Genomic DNA, 18,230 nt, shown 5'->3' on the forward strand with positions numbered 1-18,230 from the left:
ATGCTTCCATTAGTGCCCCACCAGTAATATTAGGGTCACCATTAGTGCCCCCCAGTAATATTAATGCCTCCATTAGTGCCCCACCAGTAATATTAATGCCTCCATTAGTGCCCCACCAGTAATATTAAGGTCACCATTAGTGCCCCACCAGTAATATTAAGGTCACCATTAGTGCCCCCCAGTAATATTAATGCCTCCATTAGTGCCCCCCAGTAATATTAATGCCTCCATTAGTGCCCCACCAGTAATATTAAGGTCACCATTAGTGCCCCCCAGTAATATTAATGCCTCCATTATTGCCCCCAGTAATATTAATGCCCCCATTAATGCCCCCCAGTAATATGAATGCCCCCATTAGTGCCACCCAGAATTAATAATTCTCCCCATTAGTGCCCCCCAGAATTAATAGTGCCCCCAGTAATAGCAATGCCTCCTCCACTAACTCACCTCCTCCATTTGCTCGCTCCGCGTTTAACACTCACTGGAAGGTCAGGACAGGACCTGCGCTCCCGCGTGATGTTTCGCAGGTCCTGTCCTCCAGCGAGTGTTCACAGCAGCGCGATGAAATGAAGAGATTAGATCTTTTTTTAACACAAGTGGAGGGGGGGGGAGGGGGGAGTTAAAGGCTGTACTAATGAGCGCTTCACAATGGAAGCGCTCATTAGTAACAGTCCATACAGGAAAATACCAGCAAATATTGCTGGTAGAAAAAAAATCACCGGCATCGGCAGGGCTACTAAAATACCAACTTGGCCAGTGAGATACAGACCGGGTGGTAACCCTAGGGTTAAGCGTTTCGCTTGCTGGTGGTCTGACCACTGGCACCCCACTGATCCAGAGAATGGGGGTCTGCAAATGCGGTTGATCTTCCTCATGAAAATGGCGCATGTGCACCACTACTCCATCCGCAGGCTGCAGTTCAGCAGCACTTACCCCTGCTTTCAAGATAACTGGGGTTTAAGTAATCAGACCCCTAGCAAACAAACACCTATCTCCCATCCTGTTGATAGAAAGTGCTAAAAGTGCCTCAGCCCCTTTAAGAACTGGTGTTAAGAAAGCCATTGTGTTCAGGTTCATCCAATGACTACCATCTGTCTATCCAGAAAACAAATAGCCAACTACATGTTGTAACCTAGCAACTGAGAAGCCACTTCACATGCCTCCCCTCAGCTGCACTTACAAGCACAGCGGTTGAGTACTGCACGACACCCGCGTGCCTCAGTTTCCTGCCTGAAAAAACCCTATATGCGTCCACATCAAATGATGCGGCTCTGCTGCCATCTGCTGGCTGCACGTAGTATTACAGGAAACCAGAAGCAACGCCACGCATCAGCCACCCGTTCTGAACTGGAGGCTTGGAATGCAAAGCATAGCGCTTTACGGCATAGGTCATGAAAATGAACGGCGTGCTTCACGACATCGGCATCTAGTTCTATGTAGTTTACGGCAACATGTTGGAGACAGTGCTATGTGCTGGGGTGGTGAGCAGGTGAGACTTTGTATTCACTTTCTATAGTCAGGTGAGTGATCATCTATATATATATATATATATATATATATTAGAAGATATAGATATGTATTTGCCTTTGGACTGTCATAAAGCAAAGAGATGATTTCTATAAAAAGAACTGTGACAGGGTCAACTTCCCAGCTATTGTATACAGATGACCCCACATTTGAGCCATGAGGGGTGCAGCCAGAAAAAGGGAATGATTCTTCAAAAATATACCCATGGTGGGCAGATTGTTGCCTGGTATGTATGGCCTGGTCACGCAGAGATAGTCTTTCCATAGGAGTAGATCCCGCCAATGGGAGAAACCAAAACTTGAAACCACGTTATCGGCAAGAGTGGTGCATGTTGAAGTGTGAATTGCACTGATTACTAGTGTTGATCGAGCATGCTCGTCACATGGCGGTACTCGGCCGAGTACCGCATGTGCTCGAGCGCAATGCTCGAGTCTCCTCTGTGCACATTTCTTGGTTGCTACGCAGCCAATAAACCTGCTGTTAAGTACTTCCCTCACTGTAATGCCAGTAGCCATGTTGGTTACTGGCATTACAGTAATAGGCTGGCCGGAACACGTCACCGGGTGCTATATAGCACCCGATGACGTATGTTCAGCTCATGCATAGTCAGGGAGAGCTGAGCATAGGAAGGGACAGAGAGTGTAGGGAGTGTAATTGAATATTATTATTTTTTTTATTTTTTTTGTACAAAAACGTTTCAGAGACCCAAAAGTCCTTATAAAGACTGAAAATTGAAATTGGTGGTGGCTGCTCTCCTATATAGCCTATGATATGGTGCTACAAGTCCAAGGAGAGGACACCCTACCTCTCAAGATAAAATAGAACTGGAAAAAAGGTGTGTGGACGAGCACTCTACCAATTGACACACATTTATTTGAGAAATTGATATAATTAGCTAGCAATATAAAATTGATAATACAGTTCAATAAAATAGTACAATAAAATACAAACACATTGATACAGCCACAATGGGGTGAATGGTTATACTCAATGATATACAATGTCCAATAATCCTATGACAAAAGTGATATAAAGGCCTATATGTCCATAGGAGTCCAATGAGGCCCTAATAAGTGGGAATAGTGTAAGTATAACTCCACAAGTTCCGGCAGTCTACCAGTATTAGTGTATCAGGTATTAGTCCCGTAACATACAGTGTTGTTGATAGAATTCTCCTTATAAAGACTATTGTGTGTGACAGCAGCAATATATGTTTGTAGCGCAACCTGCGCTAAATTGCTCAGTGTTAGGGAGAGCTATGCATAGGAAGGTACAGACACTGTAGGGAGTGTAATAGGAAGATTTTTATACAAAAACTTTTCAGAGACCCAAAAGTCCTTTTAAGGACAATTGTATGTGACAGCAGCAATATATATTTTTAGCGCATCCTGCGCTAAATACCGTGTAATAGGCCTCTGTGGACAGTTAAATTATTCGCACTGCATCTCCTGTGTAAAGTGTGCGCATCCCTAAAATATCAGTGACATCCAGTGTACTTTTTCCGTAGACAGTGTCCGCTGCGGACAGTAAAATTATCCGCGCCACATCTCCTGTTTAAAGTGTGCGCTTCCCTAAAATATCAGTGACATCCAGTGAACTTTTTCTGTAGACACTGCGAACAGTGACATTACCTGTGGTACCTTTCCTGTATAACGTTTCCTTATCACAAATACCTTTGTAAATTTTTTTGCACATACACTTCCAAATCCTACGCTACTGTACGTGTGACAGACTTTCAAGCACATATCACATTTAAAATGAAGAAGGCGAGCAGTAAGGGACTGGGAAGTGGCTGTGCTGCTGATGGTGCACGCAGAGGCTGTGGCCCTGGGCGCGGTGAAACTGTGCCTGCTGCCAGAGCACAAAAACACACTCATCCACGATACCTAGCTTCATGTCCCAGGTTGTAGGGCGGCAGAGGACAACGCTTGTGAAGTCAGCCCAGTGCAAGCAGGTGGTCGGTTGGATTGCAGCAGATAATGCTTCCAGTCGGTTAAGCACCACCCTGTCTTCCACCAAGTTCAGTCTCAGTAGCCAGGAGTCTAGTCAACACAATCCTCACCCCGATCCTCCTTCCTCCCACCATGTACAGTCTGGCCAAACAAGTGATCCCACACTTGGATATTCCGAGGACCTCTTTTAATCGCCATTACTTGAGTTGGCCCTCTCGCCAAGGACGCTTGAAAAGGGACATGAGATCTTGTGCCCTGATTCCCAACCTCGAGCATCCACAGTCACAAGAACATGACGGTGGGGAACGACAATTAGTGTTTAATTAGGTGGATGATGATGAAACACAGTTGCCAATGAGTCAACCGCAATTACTGCCTCAAGAGGTTGATGAAGAGGATGAGACACAGTTGTCAATCACTAAGGTTGTGGTTAGGTCAACAAATCAGGAGGATGATCAGAGTCAGGAAGAGGAGGTGGTGGACGATGAGGTCACTGACCCAACCTGGGAAGGTGGAAAGCCGAGCGAGGACAGCAGTACAGAGGGGGAGGGATCTGCAGCACCGCAACAGGCTGGAAGAGGCAGTGGGGTGCCAAAAAGGAGAAGGCGGGCCACACCAAACAGGCCCGCAACTGTTCCATGGACCACCCCCTTGCGGAAATCTCCCTTGTTAAGGGGTAGATGTTCTGCAGAATGGCGCTTTTTTGAGCAAAGTGCGGACGACAAAAGAATAGTAGTTTGCAACCTGTGCCATACAAAAATGAGCCGGGGCGTGAACACTAGCAACCTCACCACCACCAGCATGATCTGCCACATGGCATCCAAGCACCGTAATAAGTGGGACGAATGCCTGGGTCCACAATCTGTGTCTGTGGGTCACACCACTGCCTCCTCTTCCCCTGTTACGTGCTGGTCAATCCCCTGGCGAAGGCACAGGCCCAGATGCCTCCCGCACTGCACCTGGACCTTTGCAAGCACCATCAGAAACCACATACACTTCCGTGTCCCAGCGCAGTGTCCAAATGTCCTTACCCCAGGCCTTTAAACGCAAGAAAAAATACCCAGCCACCCACCCACAGGCCATAGCACTAAATGCGCAGCTTTCCAAATTACTGGCCCTGGAAATGTTGCCATTTAGGCTTGTGGACACTGAGGCCTTCCGCAGTCTGATGTCGGTGGCCGTCCCGAGTTACGCAGTCCCCAGCCGCCACTATTTTTCAAGTGTGCCGTGCCCGTCTTACAGCAACATGTGTCCCGTAACATCACACGTGCCATGACCAACGCAGTTACTGGGAAGGTCCACTTAACCACGGACACATGGACAAATGCATTCGGCCAGGGACGCTACATTTCCCTGAGGGCACACTGGGTGAATGTTGTGGAGGCCGGGAGCGAGTCGTACCCTGGGATGGCACAGGTGCTACCGACGCCAAGGATTGAGGGCCCTACGTCAATCAGGGTTTCCGCCAGCACCTACGTTAGTGGCTTCAAACCCCACTTCTCCTCATCCCCCTCCTCCTCCATTTCCACCTCCGACTTATCCACGTGCAGCACCAGTCAGTCATCAGTCGGTAGCTGGAAGCAGTGTAGCACTGCAGTGGGGAAGTGGCAACAGGCCGTGCTGAAGCTGATATGCTTAAGGGACAAACAACACACTGCCGCAGAGCTGTGGTAGGGGATAAGAGACCAGACTGAGCTGTGGCTCTCGTCACTCAACCTACAACCAGGCATGGTTGTGTCTGATAATGGTTGTAACTTGGTGGTGGCTTTGGAGCTCGGCAAGCTCACACACATCCTATGCCTAGCCCACGTCTCCAACCTTGTGGTTCAGCGGTTTATCAAAACCTACCCCAATTTGCCTGAGCTACTGGTGAAGGTGCGCCGTGTGTGCACATTTCCACAAGTCATCGACTGCTTCAGCCGGCCTGTCAACGCTGCAGCAGCTCTTGAAATTGCCAGCTCACCGGCTGTTGTGCGACGTGAGCACGTGCTGGAACTCCACGTTTCACATGTTGGCTAGGCTTTGTGAGCAGCAGAGGGCAGTAGTGGAATACCAGCGACAACATGGTTGTCTCCTTTCCAGTCAGCTTCCGCTATTCACAAGCGAGGAGTGAGCATGGATGTCTGACCTCTGTGAGGTTTTAAGAAAGTTTGAGGAATCAACACAGATGGTGAGCGGCGATAACGCTATTAGCGTAACCATCCCACTTCTGTGTCTACTCAAACGCTGGCTGCTCACAATTAAGGCCGACGCTTTGCATGTGGAAGAGGTGGAAATGGGGGAAGACATTACACAAAGTGATAGCCAGACCACCCTCAGTTCGTCTTCTCAGCGCGAATTAGACGATGAAAAGGAGGAGGAGCAGGAGATGTTGCCTATGCTACAGAGGGTAGTACCCATAGAAGTTTAATTCCATCTTTTCAGCGTGGGTGGGCAGAAGAGGATGAGGAGATTGAGAGTAATCCTCCTGATGACGACAGCGAAGTCTTGCCTGATGGTACTCTGGCACACATGGCTGACTTCATGTCAGCAGGCCCTCGCATATAATTTTTTAGAGGGTCAGCTCACCAGCAGGCCCTTGCATATAATTTTTTAAAGGGTCAGCTCACCAGCAGGACTTCACCTACAATCTTTTACAGGGTCAGCTCACCTGAAGCCCCGCAACTATAAAACCTTTTACAGGGTTAGCTCACCAGCAGGCCCTCGCATAATTTTTTTTTTACAGAGTCAGCTCACCAGCAGGCACACACCTAAAATCTTTTACAGGGTCAGCTCACCTGCAGGCTCTCACCTAATTATACCTAATAGGTAATTTGCACGCATGCTGGTTAGATGTGGTAGCCGTAGCTGTTTCTCAGGCTCCCTCTCCGGAATCGAACCATGATTCCCCTGTTACCCATGGTCTACATAGTTTGGGCTGAAAATAACATCGAAAGTTGATAGGGCAGACATCTGAATGGATTGTCGTCGTCACAGGGATGTGCGATCGGCCGCAGGTTATCTAGAGTCACCAAAGCGGTAGCAGGCCCTCGCCCATAATGTTTTAGATGGTCAGATCAGCAGGCCCTTGATCCTAATGTTTTTGAGGGTTACCAGCAGCTCATCAATCATAATTTTTCAAGGCTGTGTATGATGCCCTCTTTTGTGTAACAAAGGGTGTATTGGAGTTCCGGTTCCTTGTAATTTTTGACAGCCCTTTCACTTAATGCTAGGCTTTATAAGTGTAGGAGTCCCACTACCTGAACAATTGTACCACAATGTGAATGAGGCCCTCCTTTATGTGATATACAGGTTGTATCGGATTGCTTCTTCCTTGTAATTTGTGGCAGCACTTGCACTTTATATACAAGTAAATATACAGGAAAGAATGTTTCCTAACAATTTTTCCTCTAAAATTGATTTTATCTTCGGTTTTGTGCGTATTATTGTCAGTCTGTAAAAGTGGCGTACTACTCGGACAACATTGTTCCCAGCAGCGACCTGGGAGTCCAAGATGCATCCAGACATCCTCCCCATGCTGTTACAGAACCATTTCGGTGGTGTTTCCATCAATTTCTGACCTTTTCCTATGATAAGATAAGATAGATAAGATGCCTTTATTGTCACTGTACAATTCAATGAAATGTTGTTTGGACCAATCCTAGATGCCATGGACAGAGGAACAAGAACTGACATTTAAATTAAAGTATTACAATAGAAAAAAAGAAACACATTGCACTAGAAAGCATTACTATTCAAGTATAATATATAAGAGCAATGTAGGAAGTGCTTATGAGTATATATACACACTGATCAGACACCACTGCAGACAAGAGATCATCATGGGGTCATGAATGCAGCAGTCACTTTCAGTCTGTGGTAGTTTCTATCCTTGGAAGGGGCAATAATCTCTGAGCATTTAGGAGACTGATTGCTTTGGGGTAAAAGCTGTTCTTCAGCCTAGTGGTGCGGGCATGTAGGGCTCTAAGACGCCTACCAGAGGGTAGGGGAATGAAAAGGCTGTGGCCGGGGTGAGTTGGATCCCCGCAGATAATTTTTGCCCTGTTGCTGCAGCGAGCAGTGAAGATATCCTCCAGTGATGGTAGCTGAGTACCAGTGATTCTGCCAGCCATTCTGATGATGCGCTTGAGGGTCTTCTTGTCCTCAGAAGAGCAGCCAGAGTACCACACTGTAATGCAGTATGTGATAACAGATTCTATGGTGCACGCACCTGTAAAAATTGACTCGCAGCTGTTTTGGGAGTTGTGCTCTCTTCAGACCCTCAGAAAATGAAGGAGTTTGAAATCAAATTCTGTAAAAAATGACCAGTGAAATCCGAAAGGTGCTCTTTGGAATATGGGCCCCTTTGCCCACCTAGGCTGCAAAAAAGTGTCACACATCTGGTATCTCTGTATTCAGGAGAAGTTGAGGAATGTGTTTTGGGGTGTCTTTTTACATATACCCATGCTGGGTGAGATAAATATCTTGGTCAAATGCCAACTTTGTATAAAAAAATGGGAAAAGTTGTCTTTTGCCAAGATATTTCTCTCACCCAGCATGGGTATATGTAAAATGACACCCCAAAACACATTCCCCAACTTCTCCTGAGTACGGAGATACCAGATGTGTGACACTTTTTTGCAGCCTAGGTGGGCAAAGGGGCCCATATTCCAAAGAGCACCTTTCGGATTTCACTGGTCATTTTTTACAGAATTTGATTTCAAACTCCTTACCACACATTTGGGCCCCTAGAATGCCAGGGCAGTATAACTACCCCACAAGTGACCCCATTTTGGAAAGAAGACACCCCAAGGTATTCGCTGATGGGCATAGTGAGTTCATGGAAGTTTTTATTTTTTGTCACAAGTTAGTCGAATATGAGACTTTGTAAGAAAAAAATAAATAAAAAAAAAATCATCATTTTCCACTAACTTGTGACAAAAAATAAAAAATTCTAGGAACTCGCCATGCCCCTCACGGAATACCTTGGGGTGTCTTCTTTCCAAAATGGGGTCACTTGTGGGGTAGTTATACTGCCCTGGCATTTTCCAGGGGCCCTAATGTGTGGTAAGTAGGTAAATGACCTGTGAAATCCGAAAGGTGCTCTTTGGAATGTGGGCCCCTTTGCCCACCTAGGCTGCAAAAAAGTGCCACACATGTGGTATCTCCGTACTCGGGAGAAGTTGGGGAATGTGTTTTGGGGTGTCATTTTACATATACCCATGCTGGGTGAGAGAAATATCTTGGCAAAAGACAACTTTTCCCATTTTTTTTTATACAAAGTTGGCATTTGACCAAGATATTTATCTCACCCAGCATGGGTATATGTAAAAAGACACCCCAAAACACATTCCTCAACTTCTCCTGAATACAGAGATACCAGATGTGTGACACTTTTTTGCAGCCTAGGTGGGCAAAGGGGCCCATATTCCAAAGAGCACCTTTCGGATTTCACTGGTCATTTTTTACAGAATTTGATTTCAAACTCCTTACCACACATTTGGGCCCCTAGAATGCCAGGGCAGTATAACTACCCCACAAGTGACCCCATTTTGGAAAGAAGAGACCCCAAGGTATTTCGTGATGGGCATAGTGAGTTCATAGAACTTTTTATTTTTTGTCACAAGTTAGTGGAATATGAGACTTTGTAAGGAAAAAAAAATAAAAAAAATCATCATTTTCCGCTAACTTGTGACAAAAAATAAAAAGTTCTATGAACTCACTATGCCCATCAGCGAATACCTTAGGGTGTGTACTTTCCGAAATGGGGTCATTTGTGGGGTGTTTGTACTGTCTGGGCATTGTAGAACCTCAGGAAACATGACAGGTGCTCAGAAAGTCAGAGCTGCTTCAAAAAGCGGAAATTCACATTTTTGTACCATAGTTTGTAAACGCTATAACTTTTACCCAAACCATTTTTTTTTTTTACCCAAACATTTTTTTTTTATCAAAGACATGTAGAACAATAAATTTAGAGCAAAATTTATATATGGATCTCGTTTTTTTTGCAAAATTTTACAACTGAAAGTGAAAAATGTCATTTTTTTGCAAAAAAATCGTTAAATTTCGATTAATAACAAAAAAAGTAAAAATGTCAGCAGCAATGAAATACCACCAAATGAAAGCTCTATTAGTGAGAAGAAAAGGAGGTAAAATTCATTTGGGTGGTAAGTTGCATGACCGATCAATAAACGGTGAAAGTAGTGTAGGTCAGAAGTGTAAAAAGTGGCCTGGTCTTTCAGGGTGTTTAAGCACTGGGGGCTGAGGTGGTTAAGTCTACTTTCACACTGGCGTTTTGGCTTTCCGTTTGTGAGATCCGTTCAGGGCTCTCACAAGCGGTCCAAAACTCATCAGTTTTGCCCTAATGCATTCTGAATGGATAAGGATCCGCTCAGAATGCATCAGTTTGCCTCCGTTCAGTCTCCATTACGCTTTGGAGGCGGACACCATAATGCTACTTGCAGAGTTTTGGTGTTCGTCTGACGAAACTGAGCCAAACGGATCCGTCCTGACACACAATGTAAGTCAATGGGGACGGATTCGTTTTCTATGACACAATCTGGCACAATAGAAAACGGATCCGTCCTCCATTGACTTTCAATGGTGTTCAAGACTGATCCGTTTTGGCTATGTTACAGATAATACAAACGGATCCGTTCTGAACGGATGTATGTGGTTGTATTATCTGAACGGATCCGTTTGTGCAGATCCATGACAGATCCGCACCAAACGCGAGTGTGAAAGTAGCCTAAGGCCTCTTTCACACTTGCGTTGTCCGGATCCGGCGTGTACTCCACTTGCCGGAATTACACTCCGGATCCGGAAAAACGCAAGTGTACTGAAAGCATTTGAAGACGGAACAGTCTTCAAAATGCTTTCAGTGTTACTATGGCACCCAGGACGCTATTAAAGTCCTGGTTGCCATAGTAGGAGCGGGGGAGCGGTATACTTACAGTCCGTGCGGCTCCCGGGGCGCTCCAGAGTGACGTCAGAGCGCCCCATGCGCATGGATGACATGTCCAATGCGATCACATGATCCATGCGCTTGGGGCGCCCTGACGTCACTCTGGAGCGCCCGGGGAGCCGCACGGACGGTAAGTATACTGCTCCCCCGCTCCCCGCTACACTTTACCATGGCTGCCAGGACTTTAGCGTCCCGGCAGCCATGGTAACCACTCTGAAAAAGCTAAATGTCGGCTCCGGCAATGCGCCGAAACGACGTTTAGCTTAAGGCTGGATCCGGATCAATGCCTTTCAATGGGCATTAATTCCGGATCCGGCCTTGCGGCAAGTGTTCCGGATTTTTGGCCGGAGCAAAAAGCGCAGCATGCTGCGGTATTTTCTCCGGCCAAAAAACGTTCCGTTCCGGAACTGAAGACATCCTGATGCATCCTGAATGGATTTCACTCCATTCAGAATGCATTGGGATAATCCTGATCAGGATTCTTCCGGCATAGAGCCCCGACGACGGAACTCTATGCCGGAAGACAAGAACGCAGGTGTGAAAGAGCCCTAAGTCAGTTCTACTTTACACTAGTTTGATAAATCTCCCCCTAAGGCCTCTTGCACACGAAAGTTTTTATTTTCCGTTTACGTTCCGTTTTGTGCGTTCTGTATACGAAACCATTCATTTCAATGGATCAGCAAAAAAGAACAGAAGGTAGTACTGTTCTGTCAGGGGCCAGCTGTTCCATTCTGCAAAAAACGGAATGCACATGGACGTCTCTCTGTATTTTTTGCAGATCCGTTTTTTGTGGTCCACAAAATACTTAAAAAAGCCATACGGTTGTGTGCAAGAGGCCTAAGACTCATCAGTTCGAGCACCAAGCTCCCTTCTCTGCTTCCGATGTTCCCTGGACCATGCTGTCTACATATGTCACGGCTGCTGGCCAATCTATTTCACCGCCAGATCCCCACTGACTACAATGAGTTCCAGCGGTGATCTGGCCAATTTCCGTCATAAGTGCAGACCAAAATGTTGCATGCAAAGGTTTTTCTTACCAAGAGCCAGCATTTGCAGTGGAACAGGCTGCAAGGATCTCTGAAATGGAGATTTGAACGCAGCCTAAGAAATTTTCCTAAATGTTCACTCTGGTGGGGGTAGTATAAAAACTGGAGTAACAACCTTCTCAAACAACTTCTGACATTTGATAAATATGGTGCAAATAACGTCAAAACAGGTTCCAGCAAAACTAACTTCAAAAACTACCCCCATGACAGATTCCCCCCTTTGTAGTGAAACCAGCCTAAGGTTCAGTTGACAGAGTTTTTTTTGGACCGTTTCTGCCTCAAAACAGCCTTCCATTCATTTCAATAGGAAGCAGAACTTTTTCTTTTTATAGGGCATACTACATCTTTTTTCCATAACTTGGGGCAGAATCAGCACTGAATCTCCCATTGAAATTAATAGGAAGCTGAAAAAAACAGCTCCAAATAAGTCCATGCGTTTTTTTTTGTGCATTTTTCTCCCTTTTTTTGGTGCAGATCAGCGTGAAAAACCTCAAGCAGAAAATGCAGCTTTGTAACACCCATTAGTTTAAAAAAGATTTTTTAAGTGTATTTTTTTAAATCACTCATGTGAACTGGCCCTAAGGGTGCATTCAGTGCGAGACACTCGCATCGTGTATAAGCGTGATTTCCTGTTCTGACCTCCCCTCCTCTGACAGGATTATACTGATTTTATAATGCTGTATGACCCTGAGGGTCCTGAAATCTACTGAATTAGACTGACAGCATTAGGTCAGTGTAATACAATACATTCCAGGTCTCAATTCATTATTATGCCGTGCAGTCCTGTCCGAGCAGGACCTAGTGCAGACAATCTGACATGGATTTTCAGAGTAAGTACACCAGCCTCATCAAGTCTTAGATCTATTTAATAATGCATGCAGTGTGTTTTGTGAAAGCTGGTGACATGTCCTGTTCAGAAACTCTGGCTCTTAATTTGTCTTTTAAAGGGGTTTTACAGTTTTGGGAGTCGTTGTTCCTAACCCTCCCACCTCACCAGATCTAGGGAGGGAAGCATACTTACCTGTTCCCTGCACCTCGGTTCCAGCTCCTTCAGTCCCCTGCTGCCATTGACGTGCTCTGTAAACCTCTGATTGATGGGGGGTGTGATGTGTCCTTCAAGCTGTACGTCACTGGGTCATGTGCTTCTGGTTTCTGTGGCAACATATTAGCTCATGTAACCATACCCTATAGCACAGGCTCGGCACAGCGGCCAGTTCTCAGATTTGTTGGGGGATCAGAGAAGTCACTCAGCAATCAGTACTCCTACCGATCAGCCCAACCTGTAGATAGGGGATAAATTTAAATCCTTGGCATAACCCTTTAGGTGAGTTTTGACTACAATGAGTCCAAACACCTGAAGCAGTGTACAGGTTGTGGGGATTTGCTCTGGTAGACAGGCTAGCGGGCGCAGTATAGAGGCAAACACAAAGTCTTAAACTTAAACAGTTCAGTGTTTTATTCACACATAAGGAAAAACAAAAGGTAACTGTTTGCAGTCTTGGTGCTTGTTCACACCATAAAAAGTCCACAGAACAAAAGCCTATACCTGGTCAGCAGTTTTTCCACCCTCAGTCCACAGCAGGCTTTAGGGCCTGTTTCCCAGCAGGCATCTCTCAGCCCTTTAGCGCGGCACAAGTTCTCAGTTCCCAAACACACAGAGACTGACAGCGCTCCACTGTCAGAGAGGAGTAATCCGCACCCAGCTGAGACTGCTGGCTGGGTTTGATATAGGCCAGTAAAGACGCAGCCTGGAACGTGGGGAGCAGCCACCCACCCAGCACTTTGGCTACTCCCAGTAAGAGCCGGCTTTACAGCCATACTAACAGCAACCAGTGTCAATCAGCACTAGCTGCCGCTGACCCTTGAAATTACCGACTCTTACCTCACCGAGGCCAGGAACCTCGGTGACACATACCTTCCGTCAATGACGGCCCCTTGCGCCTTCCTACAAGGTATGCACATGGACTGATGCTGCCAATAATAGGACTTCATGGACTGATTGATTAATACTAACTCTACATGTAGGAGTTTTGCATTCTATGTACAAGTGAATAGAGGTATGCTCATCATATTGAAGCATTTTTAGCTCAACCTCCGAATAATTTGTTTTCCTTACCGAATTACATAGTGACAGGGCAATGAAAGCACAACAAGTAGGAAGAATAGGGGGATATTTTGTACTGATGTTAACTTTGCTTTGCTTCCTTCAGAGTGAGTTCAGTTCTTCAGCGGGATGTTAAGCAGTTCGGCAAACAGTTCCTCTTTGACCGAAAGGAAGAAACATGCTGGAACTCTGATCAGGTATAGTCATGTCAGATGTTGGTAGGTCTCATCGTAAGTAGGTCTGGGCTACGCAGTGCATGTCATGTAACATAGCATCAAAATACATGTGACAGACTTGATAACTACTACTGTGCAGTCTGACACTTGAAACCCAAAGGCCCCTTTCACACGGACGTTGCAGAAAAATGTGCGGGTGCGTTGCGGGAACACCCGCGATTTTTCCGCACGAGTGCAAAACATTGTAATGCGTTTTGCACTCGCATGAGAAAAATCGTGCGTGTTTGGTACCCGAACTTCTTCACAGAAGTTCGGGCTTGGGTTAGGTGCTGTGTAGATTTTATTATTTTCCCTTATAACATGGTTATAAGGGAAAATAATAGCATTCTGAATACAGAATGCATAGTAGGTGATCAATTGAGGGTTAAAAAAAAAAAAATAATTAACTCACCTTCTCCTCTTGTTCGCGTAGCTCCCGGTCTATTCTTTACTTCTCAAAAGATGAACTATCGGCTAGGACCTGTGGTGACGTCAGATCACATGCTCCAATCACATGGTCCATCACCACGGTGATGTACCATGTGATTGGAGCATGTGATCTGACGTCACCAAAGGTCCTTTAGCCGATAGTTCATCATTTGAGAAGTAAAGAATAGACCGGGAGCTACGCGAACAAGAGGAGAAGGTGAGTTAATTTTTTTTATTTTTTTTTAACCCTCAATTGATCACCTACTATGCATTCTGTATTCAGAATGCTATTATTTTCCCTTATAACCATGTTATAAGGGAAAGTAATACAGTTTATAGACTGTCACCTAGCAACCATGCGTGAAAATCGCACCGCATCCGCACTTGCTTGCGGATGCTTGCGATTTTCACGCAACCCCATTCACTTCTATGGGGCCTGCGTTGCGTGAAAAACGCACAAAGAGGAGCATGCTGCGATTTTCACGCAACGCACAAGTGATGCGTGAAAATCACCGCTCGTGTGCACAGCCCCATAGAAATGAATGGGTCAGTATTCAGTGTGGGTGCAATGCGTTCACCTCCCGCATCGCATCCGCGCGGAATACTCGCTCGTGTGAAAGGGGCCATAGAGGTCAACAGGAAGCAAACAACTTCTATGCTCCCAATGGTTTCTAAAAGCCACCATGTCTGCCTGGGGACTGGCTGACAATACTGACAGTACAGTAGATCCAGAAAAATCCTTGGCCCATTGCTTATTATGTTATGTCACCTGTCTAAAGTTTTAAGATATTCCAGAAAACTTTACATATATATGCACAGTTTATGCGCCCCATTTAGAGAAGGAATACAGCATCCGGGACCTTACTGTAGAGGTCATCTGGGTTTGTTAAGACACAGCAGCTCCTGCAGGTACCCAGAGATCATATAATCACCAGGAAGGGAGCAAAGCGCGTCATGTCCGCTTCCTGAACTGTGGACATGGCAGTCATTGAGTAACATGTAAACAGCGATCAGGAAGGAAGGGATAGTAAAAAAAAATTCTATATGGGGAGCCCAAATATTGTTGACAACTGGCTTTACACTTCTGCAACTGCATGATCTCTGTGCATCTGCAGACTCAGGAAGGACATTCAGGAACTTCGTGCCCCACTAGACATTATAAGTCGTCTGCCGGTCTTCATGTGGTTATCTAATATAAAACCTTTTTAAATGCCAATTAGGGTTTTCTGTGTGAAGATGCCACTTTTTCCCTATCATGGTACTACAGGGGAAGTACACACCTTTTTGCCAGGATCACTTGCTGATTACAGTTTATTGTGGGAGACACTCAATGTTCAGCTTGATTTTAAGAAACCTTTCTAACTAGAAGGGATTCAAACAGCCTGCTTAGTGTTACTGATCACCATCAGTGAAATTCATACCTGCATCACTAATAAATATATTTTCTTGCCCTAGGGATCATCTCAGTGGATTACACTGGAATTCCCACACAAGATCTGCATATCAGAAATCCACATCCAGTTCCAAGGTGGCTTTTCCAGCAGGAGCTGCATACTAGAAGGTAATAGCAATGACTTGGCTTTTTCCTACTGAATGCAAAGCATGATTTAGCAGATTTGATAACGTAGGACAAACGAGTCTTGTTTTCATCTGCAGGAGGCCTTAAAGAAGGTGAACTAGTGAAGATTGCTGAATTTTACCCAGAAGATAACCATACCCTTCAAATATCCTTTGTAGCACAGCATCCATTATAAGACTAGGTTCATATGGCCTTTTAAATTCCTGCATTCTGTTCCGGCATGGGAACAGCATTGCCAGATACGACATCCAGTGGTGCTTGAAAGCTTGTGAAACATTCAGAATATTCTATATTTCTGCCTAAATTTGACCTAAAACTACATCAGATTTTCCTAAAAGTGGATAACCAGATCAAACAAAAGTCAAAATTGTTAGATTGTTGATTTATTTATTGAGGAAAATTATCCATCACATGTCTGTGAGTGGCAAAAATATGTAAACCTTTAGGATTGGCAGATAATTTAAAGGTTAAATTAAGTGTTTTTAGTCAAGGGGATAACAATCAGATGTGAGTAGGCAACCTGTTACATATAAAGAACATGGATCTATCAAAGTCTGATCTTTACAACACATTTGTGGAAGCGTATCATGTCAGAAACAAAGGAGATTTTCGAGGAGCTCTGAATAAGAGTTGTTGATGCTCATTATTACCCTCCCCAGGAGTTGTGGACCGAAAAAGAGGATATGTCTGGTTTCAGCTCTGAACCCGAACAACCCCTTTAAGACGGAATTTTAGAGTCGCCAGCCTCTACATCACTTCTGCGTATCCAGAGAAAGTCTAAATGTAAGCCAGCTGGAGAAAACGATGAATGAAACTGGCCTGCCGGCCCTTCCCTGCCATGTCCACTTTTTTAGACCTGGGAAAAGTCGCAGATTGCAGTGCAAATAACCTTTGTCCCGCAATCTGCGCCAGAAATACGCATAATATAGGTGTAGTTCTGGATAGTAAATTACCCCTTAAGTTTCTGATCGGTGGAGGCCTGACCTCTGGGAACCTTGCCAATCACTAGAGTGTGGGCCCATGATGCTGCTTCATTTATGTCTGCCACTCCATTCAACTGTACTGGACTGGCGGAAATAGCCGAGTGCATTTGCTCTGCTATCTCTGGCACTCCATAGAGTTGAATGGAACTGTAGACATGCATGAATGTCCACCATTCCATTCAAATGGGGAACATGGGACTCCAGCAGTCAGACCCCCACTGACCAGACTTATCCCCTATCCTGTGGGTAGGCGATAAATTGTTGTCATGAGACAACCTCTTTAATCGCCCAGCAGGATCTAGGGCAAAGGTTGGAGACTACCCCTTCCCCTGTATACAGTCTGAACTCTTGTCAGTCATCTGTTACCCCGTACAATACCTTTTAACAATTCAGAGCTCAGCATTTTAGTATTCCATCTTTGTGTTGTAGAACACCAACAAAAATGCATGATCTAGTTTTACGTGTGTTGCAGAAATATTATCAGACATAGATGCCACTGACATGAGTCCAGCAAGGGATCAGCACTGAAGAGGAGTGTGCATATTCCTAGGATGGGAAATAAGAATTCATTTTATTTATTTTTTTGGGGGGTGGGGACAAAAGTTATATTAGCATAATAAAGTTCCATTAGAAAAAAAGTGCATTCATTAATTTTTGATCTTGTGTCATCTATTTCTCCTTAACTGTGCCGCACAAATTTAATTTTCCAGAGGAGTATACTGAAAAACTGCGTCTCTGCTTTCTCAACAGTACAGATTTCTTTGGGAGGATTGTGGTCTACCACCTCGATGTGCTGGGGCGCAAGAACTGAAACTGCACTACAGTGGATTAGGATCAGTAACCAGGAATTAAAGTTGTTTTTGGTATAAGGAGTCCAATCAACTGCGCTACATCTTAATGCCAAGAGTACAATTAAGAGTACTATAGACGCTACATCCAGTTATAAAGATGATATCAAGTGACCTTTACATTCTGCTTGGACCTCTATCGAACTGAAACTTGAACATTCAAGGCTTTTTAGTGGGCCAAATGTTATTTTATTATTAAAATGAAAGCTAAAATTAAAAATGTCAAATATTTATAATAAAATGACTAAAAGCTTTGTCCATGTACCTCCTCCATATTTAAAGGGGTTTTGCCAAATTACTAGCATGTCCTAAAATATTGATCATGGGGGAACGACTCCTGGGACTAGCACTGATAGTCAGACCTGAAACCTGGCCATCCTTACTATCCAGGCTACATTGAATAGATGACAGCGACAGCTAGGGCCACCACTGGATATAACACTCTAGTGGAGATCTGGAATCTCTCACTCCTTGTAGGTTGGACTTTGAGAAAAATTGTCCGAAAGGGAGAGGATTTGCTAACATTTTCTTGGATTATGTAGACCAACTCCCTCGTCCTGTGATCCGATCTGCCTTTCGATAAAAGAACTACAGCTATAGAATT

At 44.9% G+C, this 18,230-nt stretch overlaps 1 protein-coding gene across 1 annotated transcript; it reads left to right on the forward strand.

Annotated features, from left to right (window-relative positions):
- Positions 1 to 1,405: 1,405 nt before the first annotated feature.
- Positions 1,406 to 17,880, forward strand: LOC120991585 (nuclear receptor 2C2 associated protein). Its single transcript, XM_040420366.1, has 5 exons — positions 1,406 to 1,489; positions 13,679 to 13,769; positions 15,672 to 15,777; positions 15,873 to 15,940; positions 17,473 to 17,880. The coding sequence occupies exons 1-5, from the start codon at positions 1,452 to 1,454 to the stop codon at positions 17,587 to 17,589; spliced, it is 420 nt and encodes a 139-aa protein (XP_040276300.1). The 5' UTR covers positions 1,406 to 1,451; the 3' UTR covers positions 17,590 to 17,880.
- Positions 17,881 to 18,230: the final 350 nt, after the last annotated feature.

This window comes from Bufo bufo, chromosome 2 (assembly GCF_905171765.1).
Source record: "Bufo bufo chromosome 2, aBufBuf1.1, whole genome shotgun sequence".
NCBI classification, from domain to species: domain Eukaryota; kingdom Metazoa; phylum Chordata; class Amphibia; order Anura; family Bufonidae; genus Bufo; species Bufo bufo.